Here is a 17631-nt window from a genome sequence, read left to right as displayed (position 1 = left end):
GGAAATTTGAACATTGATATTTGCTAATATTTAGAAACCGGTTCTTTGATGGCTCAGCAGGTGAAGAATCTGTAATACAGGAGACACGGGAGACACGGGTTCGATCCTTGGGTCAGGAAGATCCCCTAGAGAAGGAAATGGCAACCCACTCTCCAGCATTCTGGCCTGAAACATCCCATAGACAGAGGAACCTGGTGGGCTACAGTCATCCCATGGACAGAGGAACCTGGTGGGCTATAGTCCAAGGGGTCGCAAAGAGTTGGACACAACTGAGCGACTAAGCAGGCAAAATCCAGAAACTAAACTCAACTTGCGGTTCTACAAATACAAAAGCCATCTTTTAAGAGACATATGAAATATTCATGGACAGAACATTATGCTGTCTGGAATTTGCTTTGAAATAACAAAGGTTGGGGCTGGGCGGGGATATAGGGTGAGAGGGTACCACAAGGTGAAGACAGCAAAGCTGGGGTGGCAAGTGCCTGGAGTCCTCAGGCAACTCTGCCTCCCTGACTGCCTGCTGACAATCTGCATAACCAAAAGTAAAAATAAAATACTGTCACACAAGGCTTCGGAGAGGAACATTCTACTTGAATTTCAAACCAGACTCTGCAGCATTCTCTCCGCAGAGGCAGACCCTGGGTGCCTGCAGGGTGGGCTGGCTGCCCTGCACATCCAGGCAATCTAAGAGTGAAGAAGACATAAAGTTGTTAAGTGGGGGAAAGAGTTCATCTGAATTATTTTCGAAGAGAAAAAAAACCTCATTTTTACCTTATTTAGGAGAGAAAACACGGGAGAAGAGATTTTTGAAATTGAAAAAGAAGTAAAATAAACAAAAAGAGAAGGAAGCAATGAGAGAGAAATGAAAGAGCAAGGGAAAAGGAACTCAAAAGGCAAGGAGAGAAAGCAAAATGGGGACATAGCCCCCCCCCACCCAAGACGAGGGCGAGGACAAAACCGGAGCGGTGGCCCTTACCCCAGATGTCCGACTTGATGGAGAACTTGTTGTAGGCCAGGCTCTCGGGCGCCGTCCACTTGATGGGGAACTTGGCCCCGGCGTGGGCTGTGTAGGTGTCCCCTGTCATCAGCCTGCTCAGGCCAAAATCAGCCACCTTCACCAAGTGGTTTTCCCCTACCAGGCAGTTTCGGGCAGCAAGATCTCTGGGAAAGGAAACAGTTTATCTGTGAGTTCCTGGCTGGCTGTCAGCTTTACAAATCTTGTACCACTGCTTACCAAGGGGCAACACCCACAATGGGAAAATGGAGATCCTAAATAAATACATCTACTTGTAAATAGTAACCACCAAGCTCTACCCGCAGCGGGTGGCGGGGGAACAGGCTCCCTGGCCCCACGACCTGGAGTGAGTGAATCACCCTAGGACTTGGTTCTCTCACCCATAAGATGATGATATCGGTGCTTGCTTCTTAGGGTGGTTGTGAGTGGTAGTGAATTCACAATAAAGCACTGACGATGCCTGGGGACAGTGTCCTTAAGAGTCTGTTCAGCTACTCCTGCCCTGTGCCAGGCACCGGGAGCCGATATCCAGGCCAGGCCTTGATCTCAAGAAACTTACATCAGCGTGAGTCTCTGCTTGTCCTATTTAGACTCAACAGGATAAAATAGAGCCCATGACATTCTTTATCCAAATTGTATTTCCCACTTCCCTATTTCTTCCTGATGCGTATCCAAATGTATCCTATGGATTCTCTCCTGTATAATCAGCTTCCTTTAGCCTTCTGATTCTCCCACGGAGGCAGGAGCCTAATCTCTGGTTCACGGACGTTAAGCATGAAATCGCAAGGCAACCTGGAAAGCGGGATGAGGAGAGGCCCCCGCTGAAGGCGATGGCTGTGAGATAGCCTGATCACCAGCAATGAGAGGGAGGAAATTCAGGAGGGTGGTGCCTAATAGGATTTCGGTAAAGCATTTTAAGTTTGCGTGAATGAAGAGAGAATGAACCGAGCCATACAAGGCAAACCAGAAGTCAAGAAATTTCAATTTGCAGCCTCAGAGGGTTCACTTTCCTGAGTGACAGGAGCCTCTGAAGCAGACTCTCATGGAGCAGAGAAAAATCTGTTGTACAAGGCACTGCCAGCAGTTCACACACGGTCCTCTTACTTCTCACTATGAAGTCCCGTGTACAGGTTTCATACTTGAGTTAATTGGGAAGGAAAGGTCACCACGGTGGCTGGAGAACATCTTGTATAGAAGACTCCGGCAAAGCCCATCAGGCCCTGTCCTGCACAGGCCGTCACTCTGCTAGGAAGCCATTTCCACCAGCAAAGAATGTGGAGACCAAGATAATTGTGGCATGTTTGAAGGTCAGAACACTCCAGGCTTTGAAGCAGCCAAGATGCTTAATTTAGAACTACGCATACACAATCCTGACAATGGTGGAAACATCCCTGAACCAGATGACAGCAAGTTAAGTGGAGAATGAAATGATAATTACCAGAAGGGAGGGGAAAACACATACACACACAACACGGGAACAAAACCCATGTAGGGCCGTTTCTGAGACCTTGTGGGGAAAAAACGCCCCAGCGGCTGCTGGGAAGAGGTCACGACACTACTGATGAACCCCAGCCCTGGAGGAGCAACGGGTGCCCTATGTCACAGGGAGCCCTGCCAATGAAAAGGGGTGCCTTCTGATAAACTTCACCCAGTATTCCTCTTAGTCCAAAATGATTCTGCAGTGAAATACTTCTCAGCCTGGGGATAACTGCTCTGTGGGTCCAAGGGCCAGGCCGGGCTGAGTGCAGTCCTGGACGCACACCCGAAGCTGGCAACGTCAGGAACATGGTGTTCGCCTTTGCTCCAAGGTCCAAGGAGCTGCCGACGCTAAAAAATTCAGAGGCTGAGCCAGAAGACTTTGTAGGTTGGGGTTTTTTTTTGTAAAAGTATGCCCGGGTCCCGTGGTTGCCCCGCAACTCCGCTGGTGCGGGGAGGGCGGCCTCACGCGGCTCCTACCTGTGGATGAAGTTTTTCTTCTCCAGGTACTCCATGGCGGACGAGATCTGCGTGGCCATGTACAGCAGCACCACGGCATTCACCTCCTGCCGGTTACAGTCCCTCAGGTAGTCCAGCAGGTTCCCATAGGTCATGAACTCAGTGATTATGTAGAACGGGGGCTCCCGCGTGCAGACCCCTGCCAACGAGACAAGGCTTCAGCGTGCCGCTCCGCTCCCAGCGGAGCACACACCAGAAAAGATGAGCCCTGAAGAACGAGGCTTCTGAGACGGATTCGCTCTCTGCCCCTACATCCCGGGCCCAGGTCCTGCGATGACTCCATGCACTCGTGGGTTGAGATTATGTTCCCGCGGGAGGGATGTGGCCCCCCGCCCCCTTTTTTCTTCCTCTCAAGCCCATGGGCTTCAAGCAAAGAAGCTGCCACTGAGTTCAAGAGCAGAGGCTGGGCCACATCAAACATGCTAAGTCATCACCCCAAAGGATATATGGATATTTCTATGTACAGAATCGCTTCAGGAAGGAACTTCTGAAATTCTTAGGTTTCAAGATACTGATTTGAGACTTGTGCTTGACCACTTTTGGGTATCAGCTTAAAAGTTATAACATTCTCTCTCACTCGTGTGGGCACATGGACACACACACACCCACCCCATCTCTCACTTGTGTGGGTGCATGGACACACACACACACACACATCCATTCCACACAGGTCTCTTTGTACCAAGGGCTGATACAGGTGGGGAACAGATGTACAGACCAGAAACCTTAAGGCAGTGAGCCATTCACCTCTGCTTCAACAGCGCCTGTATCACTCGGAAAGTTTAATTCAGAGCATAGAGCTCCTCACACTCACCGAGTAACTGTACTAAATTGGGGTGCTTGATCTCTTTCATTACTGCAGCCTCTTTCAAGAACTCCTCCACCTCCATGGTATCCTCCTGCAGGAAAGAAAGAAGTGATGACATTATCTCAGCAAGGAAAAGTGCTCAAGTGGGGAAGTATGACTTGAACGGTTAACACAAGCTGGAGCTTCGACAGGTAATCATCCTGGTCCACCAGTTTCAACCACGACATCCTTCTTGACAGGTTCCAAGGTGGCCGGTCATCAGCCCGACGGCACAAAGAATTTTCCACTATGGCGTGGAGCTTTTGAATTCTCACCCTGAGCACAACAGCAAAGCTGGCTGGGTATGCTGGTGACTTGCTCTGGTGGCTCCATGCAGACTACTTGTTTCCATCACCTAGTGAAGTTTACGGGGAGGGAGGGAGATGTGTGAAGGCAACCACCACAATCATGGTACCACTCCCCTAAGGAACGGCTGGTTTCCAAGGACTCCCAAAACGTTTAACATTAAAAAAAAAAAAAATCACTTGAAGAATCCAAAAGGTACTTGATTCAAGAGAAGAGACCTTGATGACACAAAAAGATGTATAGCACTACCAAAGATGTGGCAGCAAGAGAGGACGCTGAGTTTCTTAAGAACGTGGTCTCGTGCGGCCCTTAATGAAGCAATCGCCACTACCTGTCAGGTCAATTTACTCAGATCCTAAAACCAGCCTCACTGGCAGCTCCCCTAGCAACGGGTTCATAAATGTGATCACCAGCCCATACCACGTTTCAGCGAGCTCACAGCATTTAAATGCCAAGAGGAGACAAAGATATAGCACACGCCCAGAGCAAATGTGACAATATTGCTACATTCCCTCACCTATCAGGGCAGAGTGCTGTGGTGCTGGGTCCTGGGGTTGGCCCTGTTATCAAGATCGTGGGGGTGGGCTTATGGCGGGAAGACCTCTTTTCTGACCACCAAAGGAAGAAGCCAGTGGATGAGATGTGACGTAGTCTGTTGCTATAAAGGCCAACGAGGGAAGTGAGACCCTCCCCTCCCAGGTTTCAACATGGGGTCTGAGTCTGTCTGAAGAGCAAGACTGCAGGGGAGACGGGGAGAGCACGTCTTGAAAACTAGATTCCCCAAGAAGAAAGCTTTATCAACTACTGTAAAAGTGGAGCTTTCTTTACGCTGTACCTGCGGCCCCTCTGGGAAACAAAGAGCTAAAGTGTCCTACTCACCGTAGCTGCCGGTTCCCACCCTGGCACCTGGGGATGACCTCCAGAGGACAGGTCACCCTCTACTGGGCGCTGTCCTGCTCTGGTCAGTCGTGTTTACCAGCGAAGCAGGACCAGTGAGGATGTGTGTCAGCCCCTGAATCACTCAGCTCAGGGCTTGGTGGGACTGAAACGTAGACACAATTTACTGCCCTATAGAAATGGTGAGGGCTTCCCTGGTAGCTCAGTGGTAAAGAATCCACCTAGCAGCAGCTCAGTATCAGAAAAACAAACAACCCAATCAAAAAACTGGCAGAAGACCTAAACAAACATTTCTCTAAAGAAGACATACAGATGATTAATAAAATGAAAAGATGCTCAACATCGCTTATTACTGGAGAAATGCAAATCAAAATACAATGTATGAGATGATGGCCATCATCAAGAAATGCTGGGGAGGGTCTGGGGAAAAGGGAACCTCCTTGCACTGTTGGTGGGAATGTAAATTAATAACAGCCACTATGGAGAACAGTATGGAGATTCCTTAAAAAACTAGGAGCAAAACTACCCTATGACCCAGCAAATCCCACTACTGGGCACATACCCTGCGAAAACTATTTTAAAAGACACATGTGCCCCAACCTTCAATGCAGCACTATTTACAACAGCCAGGACATGAAAGCAACCTAGATGTCCATGACAGATGAATGGACAAAGAAGTTGTGGCGCATATATACAAGGGAATAATACACACTCATAAAAAGGAACAAATTTGAGTCAGTTCTAGTGAGGTGGATGAAACTAGAGCCTGTTACATAGAGTGAAGTAAATCAGAAATAGAAAAACTAATATCATATATTAACTCTTACATATGGAATCCAGAATAATGGTACTGATGCACCTCTTTGTAGGGCAGTGTTAGAGACACGTAGACAACAGACTTGTGGACACAGTGGGAAAGGAGAGGATGGGACAAACCGAGATAGAAACATACACAGCACCATATGTAAAAGAGTTGGTGGGAATTTGCTGTATGAAGCAGGGAGCGCAACTGGTGCTCTGTGATAACCGAGAGGGGTGGCATGCGGTGGGAGGTGGGAGGCAGGTTCAAGAGGGAGGAAACGTATGTATACTTACGGCAGATTCATGTCGCTGTATGGCAGAAACCAATACAACATTGTAAAGCAATTATCCTCCAATTAAAATTAGATAAATTAAAAAAAAGAAAAGAATCTACCAAACAATGCGAGAGGCCAGAGTTCCATCCCTGATCTGGGAAGATTCCACATGCCCTGCAGAGCAACTAAGCCCACGAGTCACAACTAATTCCTAGTTTTTAAAGAAATCTCCATACTGTTCTCCATAGTGGCTGTATCAATTTACATTCCTACCAACAGAGCAAGAAGGTTCTCTTTGCTCCACACTCTCTCCAGTGTTTACTGTTTGCAGATTTTTTTAAGCATCTACTGAGCCCACGTGCTGCGACTTATGAAACCTGCATGCTCTCGAGTCTGCGCTCTGCAGAAAGAGGGGCCACTGCAATGAGAAGCCCGTGGACCGCAATTCTAGAGTGGCGGCCCCGCTCACCGCAGCTAAGGAAAAGCCATGCAGCAACAAAGACCCAGCGAAGCCAAAAAGAAAGAAAGAAAATTGCTTAAAAAAAAAGGTGAGCCATTCTAAGGTCAGTTAAACATCCTGGGTGGACTCTGTGTCAAGCTGCATGGGTGGGAAAAGAATATACCCTGCAGCCACCTTCCTGGCTGTTTTAATTCTTCAAGTCCTCTATGTTCCTGAGCACGCTGAGCAGACCACGCTGTCTCTGGTGTGGTGGGTTCTGATCTACCAGGGTGAAAGTGAAAGTCGCTCAGTCACATCCCACTCTTTGAGATCCCATGGACTACACGATCCATGGAATTCTGCAGGTCAGGATACTGGAGTGGGTAGCCTTTCCCTTCTCTAGGGGATCTTCCCAACCCAGGGATCAAACCCAGGTCTCCCACACTGCAGGACCACGCTGTTTCTAGGGCGGTGGGCTCTGATCTACCAGGGTGACACACTACTATGGATGGCTGGAGGGCAAGTACCTGCCGGAACCACAGGTTCAACGCCACCTAAAGGAAGGACCAGGGCCTGTAAGACTCTTGCTCAGCCAACAGTATGTTCAATAAGCAGCCCTCCAATGAAGGCTCGTGGGTGTAAAGGCCCCCGTAACGAACCATGCAGAGTGAGATCATTTCCGAAGTAACACTGCTCTTGTAGTACTGACTCTTCTACAAGAGCCACGTTCCAGGTCTTGAGGGGTGTGGACGTGCAAAGAACCACTGCGGCTTTCAAAGGCATCCTTCTCCTCTCTCTCCGTTCATTCACTCACTCACTCACACACATGCACACACGGCATGTGGACAGTATAAATAACTCCTTGTTTTTTGTCTTTCAGGACAGTCTTGTGTGAACTTGTCTCCCCCTGCTGGAAGCAGGCCTGGTTCAATTTTTAAGTTAAACCACTAACGGCATCCTACACTGGTAGCTGTGTTCAACTGGAGATAGCCCTGATGCTATCCTGCTACAGGCCTTTCATTTTAAAAATCTCCATCACCTTGTTGAAGAGGATTCTTCCATTTACATAGTAAAATAAAAGGAATTCTGAATGATCAGGGCGAAGGCCACACTGTGAGTAAAGGCTGTGAATTTCAGTCCTGTCTGTCAAGGAGGGGGATGGGTCCCCTGGCCTCTCTTCACGAGGCCTGACTGGATGCGGACGAAAGCTGTGGCTGGCCCAGCGGTTAAGAGGATGCTCGTGAGTTATCCCTACCGAGCTCTGCTGCTGTGTCACCACGGTAAGTCACCTACATGACAGGTAACAGTATCGCTGGACTTGTTCTCTCGCCTACCGAATGGAAAGAAGAGCATTACCTGGCTCGTACACAGAGAGCGCCGAGGGCAGCACTCAGAACACGGGCATCACCACTCCGGGGGATTCACTGTCACTATTATTAAGACAGCTGATCTCTATTCCTGAGAAGCAGGCTAAACATATTGCTCGTATAGAAGACAGGCTGGTTCTTTAAACACTGGTTTTGGGGTCTTTTTCACATTCTCTCAGACTCAACATGTCACAGGTAGCTTCATCCTTTTTGCTCACTGGCCTCATCCCCAAGAGCAGGAATTCTATGGCACAGGAGAGTACACCATTTTTAAGTCCAGCCCAGCTCTCAGTCCTCTCCAGACCTCCCTCTTGGCCGAGCTGGGCTCGTGTCTAAGGTAGATCAGCTCCCACATTTTGTGTTTACCCAACGTCAGAGACGTGCAGTTACAAGCACACTGAAGTGCCATCCTGCACCATCGGCTCGACCAGGATCAACACGCGGGAGAGACAGGGGAGGTTCTGAGCTGGAGTGAGGAAGGCGGCTGGTTCACAAATCAGGTGGGGAGCTTAAAGCTCAAGTGAAAAGTCCATAACGGACGATCTCGGAGAGGAACCCTAGACTCTGGTCCTCAGTAGGGTAGCCGTGTTGAGCTCCATGGCCAGAGAGAACCCATGCGACAGGGTAGCAGCCCCTCTCCCCAGCACATGGCTCCTCACGAAGCCAGAGCGACCGCGGAGACTGGCCAGGCTTCCTGGTGTCCTGGGGCCTTCCCTTCTCTGCTCATGATTGGAGCTCTCCAGTAAGACCAGCTTCCTGGGGGTGGGCGGGGGAGTAACAAATGTAAAACCCAAACCGAACACATACTGTGTTGGTGCAGGTGGGGAAAACGGGCACTTCCTCCACACAGGTGCTGGAGTGCACACTGGTACGAGCACTTGGATCCAGCAGTTTCTGCTCTGAGGAACTGACCTACCAGCTCAGTCTCCTACATGTGCAAACATGGAGAGTCCCTGTACACTGCATGTAACAGCAAAGTAGCGGAGAGGAGACGCATGTCTACGGAAGGCTGGTAAGATACTAAAATACCAACCAAAAACAAGGCCACCTTCCAAGTACTGTCAAGGAGGAACTGCCAAGATATAGTAACAGAAGGTTCAGAGCAGTGTCTATAGCAGGCTACCACATGGTTAAAAAAGGTAACACACGTGTGGACTATTTCCGGAAGGACATGAAACTCAAGGGTGGAGGAAACTATGTATATATATCACCTACTAGAAAAACAGGTCAACAACTGAGTACAGGCTAAGCTTCAACTTTTTTCAACAGTGCTATTTTCTGCTATTTTAACAGTAAATTTGTCAGCTAACTTATGAGTCAATATTAACACAATTAGATCAATGGCAGACTTTTCCAAATTATATTACTTACACAGCTGTTTTATACAAAGATGACTGATGTACAAACTTTTACTAGACAGCTCAAGACTGAAGACTGTCAAAATTCAAACTAAACCTTCCCCATCAGGAGGCCTTTGCTGTAGTTCCAGTTTCCCACCACAGGGGTCAACCTGCTGCTACTGCTGCTGCTGCTAAGTCGCTTCGGTCATGTCCGACTCTGTGTGACCCCATAGACGGCAGCCCATCAGGCCCCACCGTCTCTGGGATTCTCCAGGCAAGAACACTGGAGTGGGTTGCCATTTCCTCCTCCAATGCATGAAAGTGAAAAGTGAAAGTGAAGTCGCTCAGTCGTGTCCGACTCTTAGCGACCCCATGGACTGCAGCCCACTAGGCTCTTCTGTCCATGGGATATTTCAGGCAAGAGGGATCAGCCTAGGGTCCCCTTTTTCTCTCTTCTGGTCTTCCTTTTGCCCTGAAGGGAAGAGACCAGTGTTGCCTGGAGGATCAGTACAGAGTGGTGGTTAAGAGCAGGGCCTTGCTCCCCTCGCTGGTTAAGGAGGGTCTGGTTCTGTCTGCAGAGGGCCCTGTGATACCAAACAGGAAGGACAAAGAGGGCCTCCGTGAGAACTGGCTAAACGGACAAAAGCTTGGGCTAGAACATGAGGACTTCCCAAGGCGTCTTCAAGAGAAAGGCAGATCACAGCCTGTGTGGGAAGGGAATGGGGGGGGGTACTGGGGAAAGGTGATTTTTAAGGTGCGCAACTGTAGTTTGTGTGTATTCTTCATGGTATACGAGGAATTGGATGCTGCGTAACAATTTTTAGAAAGACCTGGGCTTTGCAGCAGGATATATCTGGGTTCATGCCCTGCCTCCGTCACTGCCAGCCATGCAACTGATGCCAGGCCAGTTAGTGAACCTCTCCCTGCTTCAGGTCTCTCAACTCTGAAATGGTAGGGGTAATCAGCAGCCTTCTCTTCAGGTTGGAAGGATTAAATGAGATGCTCAATGCAGAGCATGAAGCACTCAGACTCTGCCAGGCACGCTGGGAGCATCAGTAAACGACAGCCACCACTGCCCCTCAGAGCCCACACCAACCCTCCGCATCTGTAGTGGGGATGAACGCCCCAAATGCTGGCAGCAGGCTGGTCTGAGAAGCGGGAAACACACTGTGCACACGCTTTCTAAGCAGGGTGGGCTGGAAGGAGGGATCGTTTATTTAGCCATTGCTCAGTACCTTATTACTGGGTTAATCCACCTCTAGAAAGTGACACACTCCCCCTTCCCTAATTAGCTGCCACTGGGAATGACTGACTAGTCACAGAAATCTATGCAACTATATTCTGTAATTTCTTTTTCATGAACTATGGGATCATAAGTTAATAAGGCTCTTAGGGAAAATCATTAAAAGTATAAAAAGCTTAATAACACATCATTAGAGAAGTACATTCTGGAAGGCACCCACTTCCAGTTAATTGTGATATACGGGTAGAATAAAAAACCCCCCGAGCTCCAGGGAGCCTCTCCTCTAGAAGCATCTTCTTCAGTCATTCAGAAAACAACGGCTTGGCACAGCTAGTGGGCTACGGTTTTCCCATGTGCAACTGCTACCTCCTCAAGTTTTCGAACAGGCCTCTTCCAGACCGCCGTCTATTTGTGCTTTTCCTCTTGTTTGGCTTTGGCAAATCCAGGCAAGTGTGTGGGTAGCGCCTGGGCCTTGACCAGTTCTGCAAGCCAGCCGAGGCCTTGTCTGCCGGGGCCTGGTCTGCAGCTGTGGTCACATGGGGACGTGGGAGCACGCGTCTCCCTGCCGTCGCCAGGCCTCCGTTGAGTTCATTCGAAGCCCCCTGACAGGGCTGCCCCAGGAGCGGTGAATCCAATCACCTTCTTTCGTTGTATCAAAACCTTCAGGGTGCCCCACTGCCTCCGGGACAGCACCCCAGCTTCTCAGGCGGGCTCGAGGCCTCTCAGACGTGCCAAGTCTGCTCTGCCCCCTACCTCCCTCTCCCAGCTCCGTCCCCTCGCTCACCCTGTTCCTCCTCTGTGGCTGGCTTGGGGCCCGTCCAGCCCTCTCCCTGGCCAGCAGCACTCACCCATCTCTCCTCTCGTCCCCACGTGGCGCTACAGCTCTGAGCTCCTGTCACGATCACAGCCTCCGTCACACGTGGTACAGTGAGTGGCACACCGACCCATCTCTCCTACTAACTAGACTACCTAGTAGGGCTTCCCTGGAGGCGCAACAGTAAAGAGTCTGCCTGCAGTGCAGGAGACCCGGGTTCGAGCCCTGGGTTAAGAAGATCCCCTGGAGATGGGAATGGCTGCCCACTCAAGTATTCCTGCCTGGAGAACTCCATGGACAGAGGAGCCTGGTGGGCTACGGTCCATGGGGTCGCAAAGAGTGGACACAACTGAGACCAACACTTGCACTTTTCAGACTACCTACTTCCAACTAGACAACTCTAACTACCTAGACTTAGCCCAAGGCCAAGAACTCTGTCCTATTCCTTTTTCACAGTCCCAGTGTTAAGCTCAGGGTCTGGCAAATAAGAGGATTTTTAAAATCTGATAGGCATTTACCAAATTCTTCCCTATCTGGAAAATAAACAGGAGTCCGCAAAACATCCATGCCACCCCCCCACCAAGTGTATCAATCCTGCATCCAAGGACCAACCTAAGGGGACGCGGTCAGTACGAAGGCCAGGAAGCCACCTTTGGTCTCTGGGACTAAAGAATGGGATCTTTTCTCTAAAGTGTCACTTCGTATCAACCGGAAACCACAACTTCTATTTTGTCATGCCTTTGAGTAAGGGCATCAGGGAATTAACTGGGTCCCGAAAGGGCAGGCGTTCTGGCCACGTGCACCCGAACGACCTTCGAAAAGAAGCGTGTACACACTCGGGTTCGTTTCCCCAGGGGTGGGTGTTTCAGTTCTGCTTCTCTGCCAATAGCTGCAAAACGGGGCTCCCCTCTCTCCCATTCCTGGGCACAGCTCAATGGAATTGGGAGTTTATTTAAAACAAGTGAAAACCACACAGGTCAACACTAGGGGACACTCTCGCCACAGCTAACACTGTGGGTCACACTTTTAAGGAGGTGGAGGCCTGGAAATGAAAACGTCTCCCTGGGCATCCTAAGAGCCGCCTGGACACGAAAACCACTAGGCATCAGCTGAAAGGGAAAGCCACAGTAAGGGCACAGAACAGACGGTATCTGAGTTAGCAAGAAGCCCTCGTGTTTTCATAACGCCTCCTGGTGGGGGCAGCCCCACACTCGTCTTTCCAGGAGTCTGGACACATGATACAGAGAACTGGAACCTACTAGAAACACCTGGCGCATCTGCTCTCACATCTAAAAAAAAAATCCACAGATTTGGTTTTGTCTCCTACAAAACTCAAGAGATTCCCTGCCCACCCGCCTCCGCCCTCTTAACTCAATAGGAAGTGATTCAAATGCCACACAAACTGAACGGAAACCCGCAGCTTTCAAACACCCTTGCCATAGAATGAAAAAATTCCTTCAAATGACTAATCGTTTTACACCGAAAAAAAAACCCACAGCACTTCTCAGCTCTCAGCATATGTGGAAACACGTAGAGAATAGGCGAATGAAGTCAACCCGCTCACAGAAACCCAGACGGCGTGTGCCGGGGAGTCAGGCCCGGGGCTGGGCGTGCAGGCAGGCGACGGAGGGCGCGCGGCTGGGCCCCGGCGGACAACAGGCCCCCCGTAACTGAGGCGCCGCGAGTGCCTGGTCTCGCTGGACGGCCCGCCGGGCAGGTCCCGGGCTTACCTTCAGGGTCTTCACAGCCACCGTCAGGCTGTATTTCTTCCACACGCCTTCGTACACCTCCCCGTACTGGCCGCCCCCCAGCTTGTGCTTCATGGTGATGTCCGTGCGCTCCATCTCCCACTTGTCGTAGTTGGGGGACACGCCGTAGACGGTGGGCTTGTTGCGCTTGGGGGCCGGGTAGTGGAGAGTGGTGATGAGCCCGTCGGCCACAGTGGAGTGGTGATGGACCAGCTCGGCCAATGTGTTGAAGCGGCTCTCAGAGGAGACGTAGAGCTGAGGAGACAGGGGCAGCCTTCAGCCAGCGAGCAGACAGAGCCCAACGACTCAGGAGGCCAGCTCTGTGTGCTGAGCCTTAACGCACAGCAGCCCCTCAGAGGAACCACCCTCCACACAGGACCCCGGGTGGAGAAAATCATTCACGCTGTGTTTCTCTGTGAAATCCTCCACCTGCCTGACTGCCACATGTCTGGTTCTCTGTGACCAGCCTGAGCACACTGGCAGCGTCCATGAAGTATTCCCTGACTGGCCAACGCAAAGTCACGGCTCAGCATCAGTCTTCTCATCACCTGTCTTACTTCTCTGCACTGCACTCACCTCAGGCTGATGATTCCTGGTCTACCTGCTTGGTTACTGTCTGTCTCCATCTACCAGAATGCCAGTTTCATAATAGAGCCCTTCGGCCGTCCGCTTTTATCCTGTGTCCCCAGCGTCCAGAAAAAGATACAAGCACATAACTGATACTCAACAAATGTTGTTGGTTAAATTAGTAAAGAGGAGAACTTAGTATTTGCTGATTAGAAAAGAAAATGAATTATAATAATTATGTTTATTACCCTAAACGTATAATGATATAATTGTCTAGAACTAAACAGTGATCAGGCTTCCCTGCTGGCTCAGTGGTAAAGAATCCGCCTGCCAATGGAAGAGATGTGGGTTTGATCCCCGGGTCGGGAAGATCCCCTGGAGGAGGAAATGGCAATCCACTCCAGTATTTCTTGCCTGGAGAATCCCATGGACAGAGGAGTCCGGCGGGCTACAGTCCATGGGGTTGCAAAAGAGTTGGACAGGACTTAACAACTGAACAGCAACAACAGTGATCAGAGGTGAAAATCACTAAATAAAACGTAAATCTCCTTCTCATTCCTACTCCCTAGATTTGGGCTGAGTAGGAAGCATCAGAGGCCAAGACTTGCAAATGCCTGTGGCGTGCCCATGTGGGATGTCCTGCCAGCTCTCTCTCAGGACAGAGTTGGGGTGTGGAGGGCTACACAGAGGCCACACGGCCCCTTCCAGCACAGGGAAGTAGGAGAAGGGATAGAGACACAAATACACGTCAGTCTGGAATTGAGACTGACGGCCGGTGAGCACCCCCACAGCGAACCCCTCCGTGTGGCATCTTGGTCTGAACGTGCAGAGGGGAGGAAGGCAGAGGCTGGCAGAGAGCAGCATGAGGACAGGACAGCTCTCTTTCTTCCTTCTTTTCGGTTCAATGAGGCAGTGAGGGGGTATTTCCTTACCAAAACCAATTCACATTAGAATTCACAGAGAACAATGGGGATCCAGGCATACAAGTGACTCTGCTGGCTCACTAAGGGCAGCTGACAATCGCTCAAGGTGGAACGGGTCTTTAAAATCACGACTAGGTGTTTGTAAGCCTTGGTCAAACTGCAAAGATGTGGGAAGGCGGAATACAGATTTGGGACAGTGGTGATGCCTGAGGCAAGAGGGACAGAAGGAACAGGATCAGTCAGCTGCAGCTGTATTAACTCCCTACTTAAGAAAAAAAAAGAAACAGGAAGAGAAAGCCCAGAACACCTATGACCGGGCCACGGCCTCGGCTGTTGGCAACAGAAGGCTCCGTTACTCTCTGCATGTCTGCAATTGTAGGCAGTAAAAACAGTTTAAAGGAAGGAAATAACAACAAATATAACAAGCTGATCCCAGCTATGGCTCTCAAGAGGTACACTGGAGTCCTTAATAAGAGATCTTTCTTTGCTTGGGAAGATGACAAATTTTTAAAAATCAGGCAAGCCAGTGGCAAACTGTGGCTTCAGTTCAGTCGCTCAGTTGTGTCTGACTCTTTGCGACTCCATGGACTGCAGCATGCCAGGCGTCCCTGTCCATCACCAACTCCTGGAGTTTACTCAAACTCATGTCCATGGAATCAGTGATGCACCCAACCATCTCATCCTCTGTCGTCCCCTTCTCCTCTTGCCCTCAAGCTTTCCCAGCATCAGGGTCTTTTCAAATGAGTCAGTTCTTTGCATCTGGTGGCCAAAGTATTGGAGTTTCAGCTTTAGCGTAAGTCCTTCCAATGAATATTCAGGAATGATTCTGGCTTAGAGGTTTATAATCTGCAATCTTTTTGTAGCAATTCTACTAAAATAAAATTCTAACCCCAAGAACCGTGCAGAACGATCCTGCAGCCCTGGGGAGCTTGTCCCTCAGGAAGAGGGCACCTCTGGGTGGGAGGATCAGTCGGGGTGAGGAGGCCCCACCTTCACACCTCAGAGTGCTGAGGACCAAGCCATGAGTGAACCGCTCTAGGGCGAGGCCATGGGCCACCCGCAGGCCCCCTGAACGAGGCGGGGTTGGAGCGGGCAGAGGAGGGCACTGCTGAGCCTGCCCTCAGCTTAATGTCTGCACACTGACGACACGGCACCCAGTCAGTGCTAAGTCACCAGTGCGCCTGCCATTCAAGATGATGACGGAGTGGGGGATGCGGGAGAGCTCCTAATCCCTGTCCTTCTCTGGAAAAGTCTGACTGCACTACTACAGGCGGCAGACCACCCCCAGCTCCCCAAGTCCTTTCTCCCCGGCTGCTCAGCTGGTGGGCACTTTTCCGACCAAGGAGTGACGAGAGGAGGGAAAAGCCATTCCAAGGAGGCACCCCCCTGGGACCAGAGTGACCCTCCCAGCCTGGAAATCTGTGCATAGCACAGGCAGAAGGAAAGCCTGTTCCGCCTGCTGGGCTCCCAGGGCAGGTCGCCTGGGAGCGAGGCTCATTACCCATTTCTCCCTGTCAGCTTGAAAGCGGTGCTCCCCAACCCGAGGATCAAGTTCACTCAGTTGCACAGAATGCTAATGGCTCCCCTAAGCCCTAGTTTATGCAGAATTTGTTCTTGGTCTCAGCTGATTCCCTCTCAGGCTTCTTTGTTAAAAGATTTCAGAATGATGGGAGGTTTCACTGACTGGGCAAACTTTATCCTTCTCAATAATTAAATTTACAGACCCTGAGACTCAGTTCATCTTTCAACATAAAATTTACATCCTGACATTTATTAAATATTGACACTGCTCTCCCTTCAACATACGGCACAGCCATCTTCTAAGAGTCAAGTCTGGGGGCCTCCTGATTAGGGCTGGTCTGTGAGCGGCATGTTGCTTAGTGAACTGGGGGAATCTTCATCAGGAATTCATGGCATGTGCGCAGGAGAAAGTGAAATGAGCATTATGAATGGCATGTCACCATGCTATGTGCCCAGTTACGTAAACACTCTGGGTGCTCAGCCAGGGCTGCACGTCTTCCTAATCACGCGGGGACCCGAGAGATGGGGCCTGTCAGAGACACTCACCAGGAACAGCTCTCCTCCTGACAGCCAGGCTCACGGGCTCATCGGACTTGGGCAACCTTTGGCTGCCTCAGACCTTGGCGTCCCACCTCGGACGTGTTATTTACAGGCTGTGAGGCTAGGAAGTGACACCTGCCCAGCAACTCCCAAGCTCCTCAAACACCAACAGGAAGGCAGTCCTTACTAATAATTCCCCCTGGTCTCCTGGACTAGGGAAGGTCAGCTCGGTTCAGCAGGCTTTTCACCAGGTGCCTGCACCTGCTGAGGCAGTGTCAGGGCGGGCAGGTCTTAAAGACACAAGAGGGCATACAGGTGGTGCCCCGTCATGCCACCTCTGCTAAAGCTAAGCCCAGATTCTGCTCCTGCCAACTCCGAATCTGTGACTTCAGCAGCCCACAAAAATAAACGCCAACTGGGCGGCTCGTTGAAGAAAGGAAGGAAAGACTCTTACCGAGGGCTGTGAGGAACTGTGGGGCTTGGCAGTGGCGTCCCCCCAAGTAAGAAAGATAGAGACACAAATAACCAAACAACGGGAGAATGACGGGGGTGGGTGGTGGAGGAGGAACAGCGGCCTTTAATTCCGCTTTAATTCTGTTGGCAGAGGGTTCCAGACTTTAAGAAAGCATCAAGAACAAAAACCAAATCCCAGGGTATCTGGAGATTGTTAAGCCTCACAGGACACCCAGGAAATAGCAATGGCTGTTTGGTATGGCCCTTCCAAGAGGCTAGCCTGAAACTCCTGGAGTCCTGGGCTCTGGGCCCCCAGGCTGACTGACCAGCCACAAGGGCTGCTGAAACCAGAGCCAAGAGGGTGGAGGCAGAAAGAAATCCTTTGGGGCCTGAGAGAAGAATCTTCTAAAAATTCAGTTGTTTTCTGAAGATTAGCTAATTTGAAAATAAGAATGAAACTTATTCAACCCTGGCCTATTCCTCCCACCAAACTTTAAATTTTCCCCTTCAAAATCCAAAAAGGATTGCATCAAAGCTCTG

At 50.3% G+C, this 17631-nt stretch overlaps 1 protein-coding gene across 3 annotated transcripts in view; it reads right to left on the bottom strand.

Annotated features, from left to right (window-relative positions):
• The window catches only part of ABL1 (ABL proto-oncogene 1, non-receptor tyrosine kinase), a 145357-nt gene that overhangs the window by 11494 nt on the left and 116232 nt on the right, over window positions 1–17631 (bottom strand). For 2 of the 3 annotated variants that reach the window (XM_055541407.1, XM_055541408.1), the window contains exons 4-7: window positions 13070–13342; window positions 3825–3909; window positions 2972–3149; window positions 977–1161 (exon numbers count right to left, since the gene is read on the bottom strand). In XM_055541407.1, the coding sequence (XP_055397382.1) occupies window positions 977–1161; window positions 2972–3149; window positions 3825–3909; window positions 13070–13342 (721 nt within the window). The remainder of the gene's footprint in view (window positions 1–976; window positions 1162–2971; window positions 3150–3824; window positions 3910–13069; window positions 13343–17631) is intronic. The other variant, XM_055541409.1, reaches the window with a different exon arrangement.

This window comes from Bubalus kerabau, chromosome 11 (assembly GCF_029407905.1).
Source record: "Bubalus kerabau isolate K-KA32 ecotype Philippines breed swamp buffalo chromosome 11, PCC_UOA_SB_1v2, whole genome shotgun sequence".
Lineage (NCBI taxonomy): Eukaryota > Metazoa > Chordata > Mammalia > Artiodactyla > Bovidae > Bubalus > Bubalus kerabau.
This window is presented reverse-complemented; position numbering and strand designations above follow the sequence as displayed.